Source organism: Dendrobates tinctorius, unplaced genomic scaffold (genome assembly GCF_039654945.1).
Source record: "Dendrobates tinctorius isolate UK_male_01 unplaced genomic scaffold, ASM3965494v1 ptg000011l, whole genome shotgun sequence".
NCBI lineage: Eukaryota > Metazoa > Chordata > Amphibia > Anura > Dendrobatidae > Dendrobates > Dendrobates tinctorius.
Window position 1 is genome coordinate 68585613 of NW_027361679.1, and position 19931 is coordinate 68605543.

Below are 19931 nucleotides of genomic sequence, written 5' to 3' on the forward strand. Positions count from 1 at the left end.
TCGCGGCTCGTTCCGCGATCTCGTCCCGACCCCGGTCTCTTCTCGCGGCTCGTCCCGACCCCGGACTCTTCTCGCGCCTCGTCCCGACCCCGGACTCTTCTCGCGCCTCGTCCCGCGATCTCTTCCCAGTCCCGCGGCCCCACTACCACGGCGGTACTTTTTGATTTCCTGCGGTTCCTTTAACATTCCTACATCGGCGGACCCCGTCAATGCAACGGTCTGTTGGCACCTGTTGGTGTCTCGACGGACACGGATCCGTTCTCTGCCTTTTTGGCGGATGGCAACTGACGGGAATAACGTAAGTATGAAACAGGCCTAACCAAACTTGGTTACTATGCCCAGGCAACGCTGGGCTCTTCAGCTAGTTCTAAACATTCTTCAATTCATGGGTAAAATCTATCTTCAATGAATGATGATGATAACTGGTGCTCATGCAGCTGTATTAACTGTCATTTAGTAAAACACGTGCAAAAGAATTTCTGTGTCCAGGAGCTCCTCCCCCTCCATAGTTTTAAAAGCACTATTATCTCCTATCTTAGTAATGGGAAAATAAGTCTTAACTGAAAACAGATATTGCTCATGAATTGACAGTGAAAGATCAGTGAAGAAGGAGAAAGACGCAGATTTCTCTGATAATATACATTGCAATGTTTCTTATTTTCATGTGTACTATTGATTTATGAAATAAAAATTAAAACAACGATTACTCTTTAAAGAAGCCCTCCCATAAAGATTTATTCTACTAAAACGGTGTATATGTGTATGTAGTCTGGCATGTGTATGCTAATATTCTGGCGTATCGCCACCTTCACCGCTATCCAGCGTCGTTCTGCTCCTCTTCTCAGTGACGTCATTGCACTTAAGACTTAAGGTCATACAGAGCGAATTAGCTTTTAGGCTGGAGTCACACACAACCATTAAAAAATCGGTCCCATTTTAACGGTACGAAATCGCACAAAGAATTCTTGGCCAGATATCCGTCTGTCATCCCATTTTCCGGCAAGGAACCAATTTTAATCGCATCTAAGCATCAAATTGACATCCAATGCCAATGCCTGATGCCCTATCCTGTAGACCTGGCGAAGTTGTGCGATTTAATCGCAAGTCACACGTTTGGTGCGTTTTCCATGCGTTTTTTTATAGCATCCATAGACTTGCATTGGGGAATCCGATCCGAAAATCGGTGACAATCGCATCATGCTGCGATTGTCTCGGTCCGAGGATCAGATGCGATAAAAAAAAAATCGCATGATGTGAGCTGCCCCATAGAATAACATGGGTTCGAATGCAATGCAATTTTTTATCGCATTGCATTCGACCATTTTAATCGCTAGTGTGACCCCGGCCTTACAGTTTAAGTGTATGGATTGTCAAAACAAGACTCGGTAGACTTACATTGTAAAAGAGACTTCCAGCTCACACACAGAGTGCAGTGTGACTCCAAGCCTGGACGGCGGTGACGTCACTGAGAAGAGGAGCAGAACAGCACTGGATCCCAGAGAAGGTGGTAGTAGGTGAGATTAATACACACTACATTATGTACTTACAGGTTTACTAAAAAAAAAATCTATATGGGAGGGCTTCTTTAAGACTAGAACAGAATATATCAACTGCAATGTAGTGGCCTAAAATCTAGATTTTGCTGTGTTTTTTCCCCCATTTCACCTTCTTTGGAGGGTGCTTAAAATGACAGCAATATCAACATTCATTACGCGCAGATTTTTATCTTAAAGTTTACCTACTGCATATCAGTAGATTGCATCCACAGAACAATACAGGTTGCAATACCCAGTCCATGGATTAAGGTATCAATAATTGTAAAGTTGTAAAGTTTTTTAATGTCGGTACTGTTGTTTAAAAGCCTTGTCACTGTCGGACATTCTTTTAGTAGAATGAATGGAGTCGCTGCGGCCGACAATCAATGCAATGCCATAAATATGGAATATAATAATTGGTAGACAAAGCTGATCAGAGAATCTGGATATGCAATAATTAGCTTATTGCAATGTCAGATCCAATTTAATGTGCATGCTGTGCTGGATCCATGGACATAAGCAGGTGAATATGCCTCAGTTTATAAATTTAAAGAAACCCGTGCAATTGGCAATTTTTTCTTGGGAATACTGTTTAAGATGTTAATGTAGGGGGCAAAAAAACAAATTATTAAATATCAAAAGCCCCTAAGGCTACTTTCACACATCAGGTTTTCGGCGTCAGGCACGATCCGGCGTCGTGCCGGAATGCCGGATCCGGCAAATGTTTTGCAAAACCTGATGTGCCGGATCCGGTTTTCTGCCGGATCCGTCTTGTTCTTGACAGACAAAACCGGATCCGTCTCATCCGGTTCATCCGTTTTTTCTATCCGTTTTTCGACGGATTACGCCGGATCCGGTTTTTAAAATTGACCCTTGTGGCCCCTCAAGGCAGAGTACACTGGCAGGATGACAGAGTGTGAAAGATTTGTGCCCTAACCAAACTTGTGTACCTTCTGGACCAACAGTATATACCTTTGCCAACCAAAGTTGGCTATCTTGTCATGGTCTACTATTTTTAGCTTTAGGCCACAGGTGTGTACCTGGTTGTGTTTTATGCAAAGTATTTCACCTTTTAACAAAAGTTGTGTACATTGTTAGGAAATCACCAACAATAAACACAACTTTTTAGGTGAAATACTTTGCTTCAAACACAACCAGGAACACAACTGTGGCAAAAAGCTAAAATTTACCCACAGTTATATACCTGGTTTTGAATACCTTTTTACCTTTGAAATACCCTGTATTTAACCTTTTTTTTAAACATAGTTCGCCGCAGAAAGAAAAGACAGACAACCATTGTGAAACGATAATTTAACTTTTATTTAAAATTTTTTTTTTTTGTAAAATGTTTTTAAAGTGCAAAAAATTTTTTTAATAAAGGTTTTAAACCCAATGGGCATTTTTATTAAAAAACACACATTACAAATCTGTGTAGTGTGGGGTGGAAATACTGCTGGAGGGGCTGCGGGACACTTCGACACTGGGTGTGTGGAGAGAGGACTGGGATCGTGGTGGGGAAGGAACAGTTAGAGGTGAAGGTGTGGAAAAAGCTACAGAATGGGTGGACATGTTGGAGGCAGAAGAGGTGGTGGGCGGTGGAGTGGAGGGTTGGGCAGGGACTGTAGGAGCAGATGATGTTGATGGAAAGTTGTATGGGGAAGGAGTTTGGTACGGGGAAGGAGTTTGGTACGGGGAAGGAGTTTGGTACGGGGAAGGAGTTTGGTACGGGGCAGGTTGCTGGAAGTGGGGAGATGTCTGGTACTGGGGAGGTTGCTGGTACTGGTGAGGTTGCTGGTATGTAATAGGAGGGGGAGGATGGAAAGTGGCTGGAGGGGGTGCAGATGTAATAGGAGGGGGAGGATGGAAAGTGGCTGGAGGGGGTGCAGATGTAATAGGAGGGGGAGGATGGAAAGTGGCTGGAGGGGGTGCAGATGTAATAGGAGGGGGAGGATGGAAAGTGGCTGGAGGGGGTGCAGGTGGAGGAACTACAGTGGTGGGAGGTGGAGGTTGGGAGGTAACCTGCTGTAGAGCACCGTGGCACGAATGCATTACATGCATCTGCTGGGTAGGAGATAGTGTTGCCATGCGCTCCAAAACAGACCTGAAAAAGGTGTGGTTTGGCGAAGATCTTGCTTCTGAATGCATGGTTTGCAGAAGTGTCTTCACCTCCAGAATGCTGGAGTTGATCTGCTGAAAGCCTGCGGAGATTTGCTCTGACAAGACTTTTAGACAGTTCTGGAAAGATGCATTCAGATGCAAGAACTCTGGCGCATAACTCTTTTCCTGACCCCTCTGCCGCTGCTGCCCAGTACCCGCAGGTGTACTAGAGGTGGCAGGGGCAGAAGGGTGGGGTAAAGGGAAAGCGATCTCCTCACCAGCAGCTTCATGTAATGTAGGCGGCCACGATGCTCCTGTGCTGGTGGATGGGACAGATGGGTCGAATGTGTGGGAAGGCTGGGAAGGTGCAGATGTACCGGGGCGGTCGAAGTGTCCCTCGGTGCCGGTCTCCTCAGGGATCGCCTCAGAAGGGTCCAATCGTGCAGGCTCCCGAGTGCTGCTCACCGTGCTGTGGAATAAAGAGAAAAAAAAACAATTAAAATACTGACATGGTATGGCCCTGGCTGAAAAAAAAAAGTTACATCTAACATTTTTTTTCACATGTGGTGTGTAATATTTACCTTCTGGTGAGCATTGTTTCCCGGAGGAACGACAGGGCTTGTGCGTACTTGTACTTGCTCCTGCGTCCTCCAGATCCACTCGGGGCCCGCATCTCTTTATTGAACTCCTTCTTGAAACGATCCCTCACAGACCGCCACCGATTCACAATTCTGTTCCCTGAAACGAGAAAGGAGTGGTTAGTATACAACATCAGTGTTTCACAAACTCCAGTCCTCATGGTCCCCAGGGGTCATGTTTTCAGGATTTCCATAGTAAATAGAAATCCTGAACACATGATCCGTGGGGACCACGAGGACTGGAGTTCGGGAAACACTGGTTTACATCAAGCAACCGGTACTGTATATACTTACGCTCTTTAATCTGGGCCCGAACATCGAGGTCCTCCCAGCGGCCCACAAGGAGCGAACAGATTTCCTGCCAGAGTCGTCGGGTAACGATAAGGTCAGCGTGGCGGCGGTCAGCCATATTCCAGAGCGGCTCCCTTTGTCTGACGAGATCGATGAGGTGGTCCACATCGAGTCCTCCATCCTCACCGTCAGAGTCGGGAGCACGCTGTGAAGGCTGTTAAAGAAAAAGACAAAAATAACATTAGCCTCCACAAAAGAAATGAAATAAAAAGTGCAAAAAAACAAAGCAAAAATATTTATACTTACACGCTGGTGACCGCCGCGTTGCTGTCGCCGACGACCCTGGGAGGCACTGCGAGGACCTCTTGGCCGAGCACCAGATTGGGAAGACTAGAGAAGAAAACAAAAAATGTTATGTCTTTGGATGTAGGCATTTGTTTGCTGTGTGTGGTCTGCAGAACATTGTTTTCTATGTGTTGTGTGTAGTGTGATGTTGTGTTTCTGCGTTTGATGCAAAAAACTTACGAATTGTGAGCCCACTCCAGGTGTCTGTCCACCCCTTCCTTCTTCTTCTGGGAGCTCCTCTTCATCTTGTGATTCCTGTTTTGAAATAAAAGGCAATGAATAGACATATATTACAGAGATGATGGATTTTGGAAATAAAAACTTACCGTCAAACGCTGACGATGCGAGGGAGGGCTCCCAGAAGAAGATGTGCTGTCCTGTTGATGGCCAGACTCCATGGCTGTGGGTATTGCTGCTGCTGTTGCTGCTGCCAGTGATGCCATTTCTGCTGCTGCTGCTGCTGCTGCATCTCTTTGGCGGCTGTTGAATAAAGAGAAACAAAGGGCCAATGAATATCTTGATATTACATGGCCCTAGTTTGGAGGAATGGGGGATTTGATAATTACCGTCTCTCATCTGCTGCTGGACTCCCCTCCTCAGCATGTTCCATTTGCTGCTCCATTTGGGGTGGTGCTGATGGTGCTGCTGCTGTCTGCTGCCTTCTCCTGCTCCTGGTTCTTGGCTTGGGTGGCATGTTGGGTGTGGCTGAGGGTCCCATTGTCTTGCTTTTATATATCTCCTGTGGGCAGAGCTACTGAGCATGCTCAGACCAAAAAACCGGATCCGGCTTTCGCCGGATCCGGCGCATTGCGGCGCTCATAGGCTTTCATTGTGTGAAAAAGCCGGACGCGCCGGATCCGGCGTGTCCAGCTTTTTCGCCGGAGACAAAAAACGTTACAGTAGCCGTTTTTTCCAGACGCCGGATCGCGACACATTGCCGGATCCGGCGAAAACCGGATGAAACGCATGGCCATCCGGCGCGATCCGGCGCAAATGCAAGTCAATGGGGGGGAAACCGGATCCGGCATTGCATTTCGCCGGATCCGGTTTCTGTCAAAAGCGCCGGATCGCGCCTGACGGCGAAAACCTGATGTGTGAAAGAGGCCTTAAAGAGGACCTTCACCAGGTCACAATTGGTCAGTTTTTGTTCTAATCTTATTCCCGCTGCTTCCCTAAATAGACCAGTTTTTCTTAAAAAAAAATCCACCATAGGTTCCAAAGATCTGTGCCTTTTTATTTAGTACTAATTTTCATGGCCTTTTCCAAGGGGGAATGGCTTGTAAGATTCTCTGTGGGCATGGCTTTAGAATGCTCTCCCTTATTAACCCTGGTAAGGGCTTGTGTAGGCGGCTCTCATCTGAGCGAATCAGTTCGATTATGCAAATGACACTCTGATCAAACTCTGATCAGAGTATGATCAGAGTGTCAGCATAGTTTGAGATGATTCACTCAGATGAAAGAATCGAAGCAAACAGTGAGAAGATGGGGAACAACATTTCTCCATCTTTTCTATTGTGCGAATGAGCAGAAATCTGACTGCACTTAGACGTCATCCGAGTGCAGTCCAATGATTTCCATGGACTCATTGACTTGCATGGCTGAGTGCAATCGGAACTGAATGAAACTCTGACATGCAGCGATTTTTTTCCTTGGACAGACATTGAGGGAAAAAAAAAATCGGCCATGTGGAACGCCCCAGACTAACACTGGTATGGGTGCAATCTGATGTTTTGTCAGATCGCAATCGGACCGAAAATACAGCCGTCTGCACCTGCACTTTATATTTAGCACTAATTTTTATGTTTTATATTACGGACCATATTTCTGGAAACATTTGACAAATTTTAAAATAAGAAAAAAAAATGACATATTCAGGGCATAAGTGTTATGATTCGGTCACCAAGGAGGATTACAGGGGAATTAGCTAAGCAACCAGGAAACCAGAAAGATTGGTAACTTAGCGGACTGCAGACACCTAAACCTAACAACACAAATAGCATTAGTCGGGGGATGTGCCTACGAAGCCCTAGATGCCTCGGCACAGCCAAAGAGTTAACCAAGCCTAAAGCAAGAAAGGGGAAAGCTAACTGCCCCGGAGTAGAACCCCAAAGGAATAGATAGCCCCCAAACATATATTGTCGGTGAGACAAGATGAGGCACAAACGCAGGCAGAAAATAGATTGAGCAAACGATGGGGCTCAAACTGTCTAGATAGGACAGGAAAGAAAAGATACTGTCTGCAATCACGCAAAAACCCTAAAAAATCCAACACGTCTGATATACAAAAGATGGATTTTTGGTTCTTACCGTAAAATCTCTTTCTTGGAGCCTTCATTGGGGGACACAGAATACCATGGGTGTATGCTGCTGCTGCTAGGAGGCTGACACTATGCAAAAACAATAAAATTAGCTCCTCCCCGGCAGTATACACCCACCGACAGGCACCAAGCACCTCAGTTGGTGAAAAAGCAGTAGGAGAAGCAACGAGAAAAAACTCGAACCATATGTACCAACCCAACAGGGGACTCTAAGACCCAACACGGTACAACTGAAAAAGGGAGGGTGCTGTGTCCCCCAATGAAGGCTCCAAGAAAGAGATTTTACGGTAAGAACCAAAAATCCATCTTTCTTTATCGCCTTATTGGGGGACACAGAATACCATGGGACGTCCCAAAGCAGTCCCAAGGGTGGGAACAGCAAAAAGGAACAAAAGTAACCGAAAGGCTCAGGTCGGCCGGTGAGCCACCGCCGCCTGCAGAACCTTCCTACCAACCACAGCATCAGACGAGGCCTGGGTATGAACCCTGTAGAACCTCGTGAAGGTGTGCAAGGATGACCAGGTTGCAGCCTTGCAAATTTGCATGGCCGAGGCCTGGTGACGAGCAGCCCACGAAGCCGCCACAGCCCGGGTGGAATGAGCTCTTACTCCCGGAGGGGGCCGCTTTTCCTGAAGACGATACGCTTCCAGAATGGTAGAACGAATCCAGCGAGCGATCGTGGATTTGGAAGCCGGAAGGCCCTTCTGGCGACCTTCAGAGATGATTAGCAAGGAATCGGACAGACGGAAGGAAGAGGTCCTGGCAAGATAGACACGCAGGGCTCTAACTACGTCCAGTTTGTGGAGAGACTTCTCAAGAGGATGAGATGGAGCCGGACAAAAAGAAGGAAGGACGATATCCTCATTGATATGGAAAGCGGAAACCACCTTTGGAAGAAAAGAAGGAACGGGCCTGAGGACGGCTTTGTCCTGATGGAGAATGAGGTAAGGGGAACGACATGACAAGGCCGCCAATTCAGAAACTCTTCTGATGGAGGAAATGGCGATCAAAAAGGTGACCTTCCAAGAGAGAAGGGACAAAGGAATGTCCTGGAGAGGCTCGAACGGCGCCTTCTGGAGCGCGCTAAGAACGAGGTTGAGATCCCACGGGTCTATTGGCGAATGATGAGGGGGAGCCACGTGGGAAACCCCTTGTAGAAAAGTCTTGACCTGTGGTAGAGAAGCTAGCTCTCTTTGGAAGAGGATAGAGAGAGCGGAAACCTGGCCCTTGAGCGTACTGAGGGACAGACCCGCGTCTAACCCAGCTTGAAGAAACCCTAGGATAGACGGGATAGAAAACGACATTGGGAAGACTTTGCTATCATCGCACCAACGGAAAAAAGCCTTCCAGTACCTATAGTAAATGCGGGAAGAGGCTGGTTTCCTGGCTCTGATCATAGTTTGAATAACCTGACTGGACAGACCTGATTCCTTTAGAATTGCGGTCTCAATGGCCATGCCGTCAAACTCAGAGACTGAGAATTCTCGTGGTAAAGGGGGCCTTGCGAGAGAAGGTCTGGACGGTCCGGAAGCCTCCAGGGAACGTCCGCGAGCATGTTGACCAGCTCCGCGTACCAAGGCCGTCTTGGCCAATCTGGAGCAACTAGAATCACTGGTACGCCTTCTGATTTTATCTTTTTTACCACCCGAGGGATCAATGCCAGAGGCGGGAACAAATACGGAAGTTGAAACTGGGACCACGGAGTCACCAGTGCGTCGCATGCGACGGCTAGAGGGTCCCTGGACCTGGCTACGAACTGCGGTACCTTGTGGTTCATCCGAGATGCCATGAGATCGACATCCGGGGTGCCCCAACGGTCGCATATCTGAGAGAAAACCGCGGGGTGCAGGGACCATTCGCCGGACGCTAGGCCCTGGCGACTCAGAAAGTCGGCTGCCCAATTTTCCACCCCTGGAATATGGACGGCAGAGATTGTCGGAACGTAACGTTCTGCCCAGCGGAATATCTTGGCCACTTCTGACATTACCTGTTTGCTGCGCGTACCCCCCTGATGGTTTATGTACGCCACGGCCGTGGCGTTGTCCGACTGAATGCGGACCGGCTTGCCGGAAAGGAGGGGCTGCCAGTGAAGAAGGGCAAGGAAAATCGCCCTGATCTCCAAAAGATTGATTGGAAGGAGAGACTCCTGTGGCTTCCAGCATCCTTGGGCCGCTTTCTGATGGAACACGGCTCCCCATCCTAGAAGGCTTGCATCGGTGGTGATGATTTGCCACTGAGGAGGAAGGAAGGACCTCCCTTGGAGAACTGACGCTGGCCGTAGCCACCAAGTGAGAGACTGCCTCACTCTGAGAGGAAGCCGAATAGGACGGTCCAAGGACATCGTGGTCTTGTCCCAGGCTGAAAGCAGAGACAGCTGGAGAGGGCGAAGGTGGTACTGCGCAAAGGGCACTGCCTCCATGGAGGCCACCATCTTCCCCAGGACCTTCATGCCGAACCGAATGGGAATGGGAACAGGCCTCTTGAGAGATTTGATGCACTTGGACAGAGTTGCAAACTTTTCCTTTGGAAGAAAAACACGGGCTAGCTCCGTGTCGAATTCCATACCCAGAAAGGTCAGACGCTGGGTGGGGACCAGAATGGACTTCTCCTTGTTGACTAGCCAACCTAGGCGGCTGAGAGTGTCCAGGGTTATCTGAAGGCTCCGGAGACAGTCCTGGCGAGACGAACCCTTGATCAAAAGATCGTCCAGATAAGGGATGATGAGGATCCCTCTGGAGCGAAGGATGGCCATCACAGTCGCCATCACCTTCGTGAAAACCCGGGGCGCTGAAGCCAGGCCGAAAGGAAGAGCTGTGAACTGAAAGTGGTCTCCCTGAAACGCAAATCGAAGATACTTCTGATGTTGCACACATATTGGAATGTGGAGATAGGCATCCCGAATGTCCACCGAGCAGAGAAATTCCCCGGGCTCCATGGAAGCAATCACCGACCGAAGAGACTCCATCCTGAAATGGAGAATCTTCACGTGGCGATTGAGCAATTTGAGGTCCAGAATAGGACGAAGAGAGCCGTCTTTCTTCGGGACTACAAAGAGATTGGAGTAGAACCCGGAAAACCGTTCGTCTGAGGGAACGGGAACAATGACTCCGGCGGAAAGAAGGGAGGAAATGGCCTGCAGAAAACCCGGAATCTGGGCCCGCTGTCGCGGAGGCCGAGACCGGAAAAACCGTCTGTTCGGGAGTGAAGCAAATTCGATTTTGTAACCGGATGCGACGAGTTCTCTGACCCAAGCGTCGTCTACAACGGACAGCCAAGCATCCGCGAAAAAGGAAAGTCTGCCGCCCACCCTGGAAGGAATTCCAGGTGGGGGTGACCCGTCACTTAGACGAAAATCTGCCGGAATTGGCTCCTGCAGATCTGGAATATTGTCCTCTAGATCTCCAGCGAGGAGCGGGTTTGTAGGAAGGTTTCCTCTGATCCCGCTCCCTGGTGGCAGGCGGCCGATCCTGTTGAGTGGCCCTCTCCGTGGCAGAGAAGGGACGAAAAGGCCTGAATGGTCGAAACCCCCTTCTGTTGAAGGGGCGTTTTGGTCGAGACTGGGGAAGCGAAGTACTTTTGCCTCCAGTGGCATCGGAAATTATCTGATCCAGCTTTGCTCCAAAGAGCCTAGAGCCATGGAATGGCAGATTGGTAAGCGACTTTTTCGAAGTAGTGTCCGCATTCCATGACTTTAGCCAAAGGACTCGGCGTACAGCTACTATGTTGCTGTTAGCCCTTGCTACGCAGCCGGCCGCGTCCAAGGAGGCGGCCAAAAGGTATTTTCCCGCCTGGTTAATCTGATCTGCAAGATCTGCCAATTCGTCTTGAGGAGCTGACGCTAAGATGCCTCTGCGAAGAATTTTTGCCCAAGCGGAAATGACCTTCGCCACCCAGGCGGATGCGAAAATAGGGCAGAGAGAGGTGCCAGATGCCTCAAAGATAGATTTAGCCAGAGATTCAATCTGCCTGTCAGAAGGATCTTTGAGCGACGCCCCGTCTGGAAGAGAGAGAACCGTTTTAGAGGCTATCCGGGATACTGGAGGATCTACCTCTGGAGCCTTGGACCACTTTGAGAGCAGTTCTGCGTCAAAGGGGTACAGAACGTCCAAATACTTGCGGCCTGAGAAACGTTGTTCAGGGCGCTCCCAGTGTTTGGCTAAGGTAGTATTAAAATCGTTGTGATTGGGAAAGGTTCGGGACAGAGGTCTGGCTCGTCTAAGGACAACCGAGCCTTCCTGAGCTGGAGCCTCATCCTGTTTAAGTTTTAGTGTTTGGAAGATAGCTGCAAGCAAACTATCGACCATGTCCCGCGTTTCTGAAACGCTGTTCCCCTCAGAGCTAGCTTCCGAATGAGAATCATCGCCTGACTGAAGGCTGTCATCTGAGGAAGGAGAAGGAGGCCTGGGAGCAGAAGGGCCCTGCGAGCTCGAGGACGAAGAGGACCGAGCCCGCTTCCTAGAAGACCTTCCCCGTCTGTCTCTCTGAAGGTCGCGGTCAGGTGCGGACGACTCACCCCGAGAGGTGGTCGGGGCAGAGGTGGCTGAGGATAGCTGAGGTAATCGTTCTAAAACCTGGACCAGCGACTGTGATACTTTTGTCAAGTCAGACACAGACTGTGACATTGTAACGGCCCACTCCGGGGAGAGAGAGGAGGGAAGAGCGCCCTCCGCCCGGGACTCTGTGCGCTCCTGAGATGCTGACATATTGGAAGGACTGCTGGGGGGGCAGAATGGAGACGACTGACCTGATGCCCACGTCTTTTTACAGCGCGCACAGGCGTAATAGATAGCGGTGGGCCTGAAGCAGAGATCCCCTGAAGGGTTGGGCATAAGTAGACTGCACTGAATGGCCGCAGGATTTATGGAATAACTGCTGAGGGGAGCTAATCTTTGCCTCAGAGCAGAGCCTACCGAGATTCTGTGAGCAGCAGAAAACGCTGAAGTGTCCCCCAAACAGCACAGGAAGGAGTGAGACAACCAGGAAAACCTTGTGCTGGAAGATGGGGGGCGGAGCTTAGCGGCTGCGCCGTGATTGGCTACCAGCGACGGAGGGGGCATGACAGAGAGGGGAGGCTGGCATTCCAAAGAGAAAGAAGCCCTGTGATGGGCTAGAAAAGGCGCGCTGAAAGAGCGCGCTCAAGAATGGAGGAGGGAGCAGAGAAATTCCCCTGGCTGAGGGGAAAGTGAAAGGGAAAGTGACGGCGCCCGCGCCGGCGCTGCAACCCCTTGCCCACCCCGACATACCGCGCTCAGGATGAAATATGAAGCGGTCCCCTGCTTGCGACGCTGCTGCGGTGAGTGAAGGAATCCGCAGCGTCTCCCTGACTAAGAGGGGAAGGGATAGTTCCATTGTGAGAGCGCGCGGCAGGCAAAAAGGGCGGGAGATTCAAAAACAGTGGACCTGTAATCCCAAGATCCAACTTCTCCCATGCACTGGAGCTTATGCGGGGGCCGGAGGGAACGTACAGGCACTTACCTGACGTCCCTGAAGAGGATGACCACAGGGGCCCACGGGGAAACGGCAGGCCGCTGGGGGGAAGGGAGTCCTCTGTACCCGCATCCTGCAGAAGACGGCTTGAAATACCTGCGATCGCCGTCTTCCTCTCAGCCCTGTCCCGAGAGAGGGGTGAGGAGGGGGATTCGGCAAGGACTAGCCACCTGTCCACAACCCTTATCACCGGAAGGCGAAAGGGAAAAGTCCTGCCTGCGGTACTGAGAGTTGCGATGTGGATGACACCACACTGCTCGCTCAGCCGCATGATATGGGAAATCAGGGTGACAACTACACCCTGTTTCCCGATGGAAAATAACCTAAAAGACAAAAGAGGGAAAAATTAAAAAGTTCAGACTAAACCTGAAAAGAAAAAAGCGGATCTGGGGAGATCCCGGTCCGCCTCCTACAGACACTAAGCACAAACTGAGGTGCTTGGTGCCTGTCGGTGGGTGTATACTGCCGGGGAGGAGCTAATTTTATTGTTTTTGCATAGTGTCAGCCTCCTAGCAGCAGCAGCATACACCCATGGTATTCTGTGTCCCCCAATAAGGCGATAAAGAAAACACTGAGGCCACACGACCTCTCCCCCGCTAGATCAGCATTCTGGTGTGAACTGGAAGCAAAGCAAAAGATACTAATATACCAGGGGATTAGCAATACTGAACAGAATGACATAAGCTGTGACATATGAGCGGGGTCCAGCATAAATCCCAGCAGGGAATAATGCTGAACCCACACAACAAAGCAGAAAGCAGAGAAAGGCAAAAACTATATCAAATGCAAAAGATTCCAGCAAACAAATAACTAATCTGAATGATGCAAGACCAAGGAGGGGAAAAAGCAGACTTCACGATGTACAGGAAGAAACCAAATCACCAGCAGCAACTGAAGGAAGCTTGCTCACTTAAATCCTCCCAGTCTGTAACCCCTGACTTTCAATCATCTTCTTCAGGTGATAGACTTCGGTCAACACGGCCAGCTCTACTACCCACAGCGACCACCAGACGGAGCCCCGACTCAGAAGTCAGATTAAGAGAGTTCACAACACATAAGTGTAACAAGTGGAATTAAAGGAAGATCAAACTTTTTGATCTAGTGACTTTCTCTTGAAGCGTGATGTCTAATAAATAATATTTGTGTGCATAGGAACTAGTTTAGTATGAGTAATGTGCAAAATAGCTTGAAATTAAACTATGAAACTTGAACCCAAATTAGTAACATATGCAGTTGGATGTATTACCTAACACCAAGGACCAGGACCAATGGTAAATTCCTTAAAGAGGTGGCCCACTACAATGTATAATTTGACCATTGATTTAAACCTTTTAACTAAGTATTTCTGTAAATACCTTACTTTGCCATATATGCCTGCGCGCGTTGCTATCGCTGCTGACTCTGTCTGCATCACGTGACCCCTGCTGTCATGTCAACTTCAGGACTTCCTTGATTCACCCAGGCATGACCCAGTGGCACGCAACCCCACCTGACTCTCTGGGCTGTGGGGGGTCCTTTCACCGCACGTCACAGCCCAGTATCCAACGGGTGCTTTCGCCAAATAAAAGCAGAGGAAAGAGGGAAAGCCACGCTGTATACTGGGCTGTGACAAGCGGCGAAACACTTGGGTGGGGGGGATAGGGTGCATGAGACTGGGTCAATCAAGGAAGTCCGAAAGTTGACGCAACATCAGTGGCGGCTGCTGTCAGGGTCACGTGATGCGGACTGAGCGAGCAGCGATAGTACCGCTCACAGGTACATATGGCAACAAAAGGTATTAACAAAAATACCACCTTTTTAGCAATAGCGTAAAGAGAATACGTTCTGTGTCATCTGACTGGGCTTTTATGCTTATTGTTCATGTGCAGTAGCATTTAACAGATACTTACATGTTAGTATGACACAAGTTTCTCATGGCTCCCACATGCTGTTGCTGGGGAGCAGGATAGGATACTAAGGCTGGAGTGAACTCCTGAGGAGAGGTCAGATACTGAGGAAGGTAAGATTGGTGATGGAGCAGGGCTTGCTGTTGTTGTAACTGGATCTGTTGATACTGGTGAACCTAGTTACAAAAGACATACATAAGCTGTAAGTTGCAGTTAATAACCTTCTTAGAGGGGTTGCACAGTTTTCGGACAACCCATTCTGAATCGCTATGCTTCACCCCAGTAAAATAATAACACTCACCTCCAGTGCTATTTGAAAGGTGTCAGCACAGGCTCTCTCGGGGTTCACTTGAAAAACAATCACGCTGGCTTCACTCTAATTTCCTTCGGACAAGATATCCAGAGGAAGTAAGAGCTACGGCTGCTCTCTCACTTCCTCCAGATATCAATTACGCCCGTAGGAGAGTTAATCCACCGCTGATTGGAAGCATGGATCGAGCCTAGGGAGGGCCATTGCCGACACTGCTTCAACAGCGCAGGCACCGGAGGGTAGTATAAGTGTTATTATTTTACTGGGGAGAAACTTTGGGATTCAGAAAGGTTTATCCGAGTAGAGGATAGACCCTTTTAAAGAGGACTTGTTACTGTCACCAGTGAAAATGGAGCAATTTGTGCATTTATCTAATGTCCGCTGCTCTCTAAGTATTACAAGATTTTTCTTTGCTTTTTAAATCATCATATGGTTCCAGAGATTTGGACTTATTTAGTGCTAATTTTTCTGGTGTCTAAAAGAGGGGCGTGGCTCACTTGATTCTATGGGGACGTGCTTTTTTAGGTACTTCTATATAACTACCCTGTGAGCCACGTTGCCCTTGTAATGACCATAAAAATTTCTTCTCAACATTAAAATTGCATCACCAAGAAAGAAAAGGTCATAGAATTATGGAAATCACAGGATACTTAGACATGTTAATGATATGCAAATGATGAATAAATGGAAACAAAATTTGCAAAATAGACTGATTTATTCAGATATACACTCACTTACCTGTCTTGCATGTTATCAATGAGGTTGTCTGAGGAACATTCTGCCACACTGTTGGCGAATCCTTTTGCAATTGCCAACCAATGATGTTTCAGATGTACTTGGCAGCACTTTTAGGCCATCCAGGCTGCTAATAATAGCACAAGCAACATGTGGCCTGGCATTGTTCAGTTGAAAATTGTGCTTGGGACACATTCATGTTCCCTCTTGAAAGCCTGTGAATAAATTTGTCTACTTGTCTGCAAACCAATCTCTGGCTATCTGTTGTGAGGTCATCTGTTCATTCACCTTTTGTGTCCGAGGATCTCCCTCTTCTGGTGAAGCAAGGTAGTGAGGCTGATTTGGATGAAAGAAACCAAACACCTGATCTGGAGGATTGTGACTGGGTAACAGGAACTTCAGACTGGATATAAGGCAGCCGACGCCCTTCTGAGTGGCTGGTGATTTCTCTGCTGGATTCTTAGAGACCAGTCTGATTCCTGCTTCCCAAAGATAAGTTTTTGCTCTGCTATTGAACTTATTAGTTTTGGTTTTGTTTACCTTGTTTTTTGGAGTTCAGCCATCCCCGGCTGGGGGTGTGCTGGTTTCTTATTCCTTGATCAGTGTTCTCTTTTGCTCTGCCTTCAGAATATTTTGAGTGCTGATATAGGGTTTGAAGTCTAGTGACTTCTGGGTCCTTTTTGCTTATCAGTTGTGTTGGTAATATTTTTAGCAGGGTTTTCTCGGATTGCAGACAGCAGCTTTTCTGTCCTGTCCTTTTTAGTTAGCTTGGGCTGCATCGTTTGCTCAACCTATCTTTCTATCTGTGTTAGTGTTTTCATCTTGCTTCACCGTCATTATATGTTGGGGGCTGCCTATTGCTTTGGGGTCTGCTCTGGGGCAGTCAGTTTTTCGCTTTTCTCTCTTTAGGCTTATGTAGATCTCCGGCTGTGACGAGGTGTCTAGGATCACCGTAGGAACACTCCACGGCTACTGCTAGTTGTGTGATAGGATTAGGGGTCTGCAATCCGCTAGTTTCCAACCTCTCTGATTTTCTGGGCTGAGCTTGTGTTTTGTTTTTTCCTCCTCGGTGACTCAATCATAACAGCTATCACTGCATCAGACAGTGGTTCTAGGAGGCCAATGGATCTCCAGTAGCTGGATGTGTGCCTTGCAGCCTAAAGTCATGCAAATGCCTTTTGATGGTTTGGGAAGACTTGGTATGTGACGTATAAATTTCACTTGCAGTACAGAATGGTTCACTAAGTGCCATTCTTCAAATCCAGCAAGACTATGTAGGCAACGTCATGAAGAGGCCTTCACAAGGGTACATCATACCGATCCTATTCCCTGGATTCTAGATTGGGATGACAAAGTATGGTAGTGAACGCCTTTAGTCTTTCAGGCTAGAGGTGCTCTAAAAACTTGGCATTACATTGATTTAGTTGTGGAGCCTGTGTTATGGACATATCTCCAAAGTGTCCTAGGCACCATTTTTCAACACAACAATGCTAGGCATCATGTTTTTTTGTGCTAACATGAGCAGCCTAAGGGGCCTAAACTAACTGGCATGGTCTGCATCATCTCTGGGACGTTACTGGTTGTCAATTATAAAAAGAGCAGCAAGCAGTGCTTCTTGTGACATGCCCAAGTGCATTCAGAGTGACAAAATATTCTTCAGACAACCATTAATAACCTTGTTGATAACATGCAAAGGTGTGTAAGTGCAGGGATTTCTGTGCCTGGCACTCATACTAGATACTGAATACATTAATGTTTGGTAAATTTTGTTTCCATGTTTTCATCATTTGAATATCATTAACATGCTTATCCATGTGATTCCCATAATCTCATGACTTCCTTTCCTGGTATTGCAATTTCAATGTTAGGGAGTGTATGATTTAATTCTTTTTATAAGTAAAAAAAATCCCAAACTCTGTGCTGATCTTAAGCTTTCATTCACATGCCACTACAAGGCGGTCTTACTAAAGAAGGATTTATAGAGCTACCATGAAACAAAAGTAACTAGGTCAAAAGTAACCAAATGTTACTCTTGTTTGATCCCTGCTGCGTTGCGTATTCCTTTTTTATTAATTATTATATTTTTTTTACTCCGCTTTAGGCTATGTGCACACGTAACGGAACTCTCGCGGAAATTACTGCGAGAATTCCGGAATTCCATTCCGCAGGAAAATCGCATTTTAAATTCCCGCGATTTTCCCGCGGAAAAACTAGCATTTTGCAAGCGTAATTAGCTTGCAAAATGCTAGCGTTTTCCAAGCGATCTGAAGCATCGCTTGGAGAACTGATTGACAGGTTGTCACACTCATCAAACATAGTGTTTGATGAGTGTGACCAACTTTTTACTACTGAGGCCGCCTATGCAGCATCAGTAGTAAAAGATAGAATGTAAAAAAAAAATAAAAAATGGTGTTATTCTTACCTTCCGGCGTCCTGCGCAGCCGTTCCCAGTAATCCTTTGCGAAAATGCCCGCAATGGCGTCCGTTCTCGCGGGATCGCGACGTCTCGCAGTTATTCGCGATGACGTCGCGCGAATGACCGCGAGACATTGTGATCCCGCGAAAACGGACGTCATCGCGGGCATTTTCCCAAAGGATTACTGGGAACGAGAGCGTGGAGAGAGGCGGGAAGGCTGCGCGGGACGCCGGAAGGTAAGAATAACAATATTTTTTATTTTAAATTCTATTTTTTACAGGGATATGGTACCCAAAGCCCGGAGGACAGTCTCCTCTCCTCCGGACCGTGGGTACCATCCGCAAATGTTCTGCTTACTTTCCGCATGTTGTGCACAGCCACATGCGGGAAATAAGCGGAACAATGCATTCCTATGGGTGCGGGATCGCCGTGATTCCGCAAAATAATGAGCATGCTGCGTTTTTTACCGTGAAGCGATTCCGCCGCGGTAAAAACCGCAGCATTAGCACAGCATTGCGGAATCCCATAGGAATGCATGGGATGCTTATTTTTCGCGGCAAAATCGCGCGGTTAAAACGCGAAAAAAACGCCACGTGTGAACTCAGCCTTACAGTTCTAGAGATTAGAGCCTTTTTATTCAGTGCACCCAATATGCTAATTTTATGGTCTTTAAAAGGGGGAATTGCGCTCAGGATTCTTTAGGGATGTGTCTTTGGGCTTTCTTGCATAATTATCCTGTGAGCAACGTCCCCTTGGAAAAGACCATACAAATTAGCATATGGGGAGTACTAAAAATGAAGAAGAGCAGCATGAATAAAATTAAAGCAAAAACTGGCCACTTTTGACATGATGACAGGTTCTATTATACGCAATGATTATCATGTTGTAAGGTCTTAAGCTCCTCCTAGTGGTGTTTGCAGGCACTCAGGGGTTTATTATCTAAGGTAACCCTAAGGGTCTGTGAATTCAAGCAGATTATTTGGCGCTTTGTGTCAAAAAGATAATTATGAATACTGAATGACAGTTCTATACATCCTCTGCACCCACTACTTACGTCTCAGCCTGCAGTTTGAGGGGTTCTATTAAAGAGTGTGTGGCCATGTGGAGATGCTGAATCCCCACAGTAGTTACTAGCCTAGCCTACTGTCCGCTGCATCACTGTCCATCTCAGAAGAGGTCTCCGAGACTGGCAGGAGACAAAGTTAGCATTACCGCTGAAGCAGCAGGAGATTGGGAAGGGGAGGATACTGTTTTATCGATATAAATTTTAAACTGATATTCTCTTTATTTTATGTTGGTCTGGACCAGTGGATTCTGCAGGTAATCCGCAGCAAAATCTGCACCAATAAGATTTGTAGGTAGATTTCTTCATCCCAATGTTTGCTCATTCTGCAATTTAAAAATCTGCAGGTCAAGATTTGGGCAGAAAAATTCTGCAGCACTTGGCTGAAATTCATTCAGCTCTAATCCATTTTGGGGCTGCTGTGTTCTGTTGTATTGGTAGTTCAATTGATTAAAGGGGTGTTCCTGTACTGACATATTGATGACTCAGGTAGGGGTCCAACACCTGACAGCGATGGTGCTTACCAGCCATAAGCAATGTATGGCAAACACAGCCCAATATTAAATTAGATTAGAGGCCGTGGACAAGTACAGCACCTTATCGCCTTTTCAAGACAGTTTATCAATATACACACGTGGTCAAAATTGTTGGTACTGTAAGTATCAGACAATCCCCTCTTTTTTTTCTCTTCTAAAGTAATACATGCTGCAGGCTTTTCTTTTCTTCCCAATTTACTAAAGGGCAGAGACAGACTGCTGTATAACTCGTGCGAGGATCGCATCGTAAACCTTATTCTAGCTGTTTGCTCTC

General features: G+C 47.5%; 1 protein-coding gene across 3 annotated transcripts in view; it reads right to left on the minus strand.

Annotated features, from left to right (window-relative positions):
• BMP2K (BMP2 inducible kinase) overlaps positions 1-19931 on the minus strand; it is a 336621-nt gene that overhangs the window by 65204 nt on the left and 251486 nt on the right. For all 3 annotated transcript variants that reach the window (XM_073543101.1, XM_073543092.1, XM_073543111.1), the window contains exon 13: positions 14601-14773. In XM_073543101.1, the coding sequence (XP_073399202.1) occupies positions 14601-14773 (173 nt within the window). The remainder of the gene's footprint in view (positions 1-14600; positions 14774-19931) is intronic.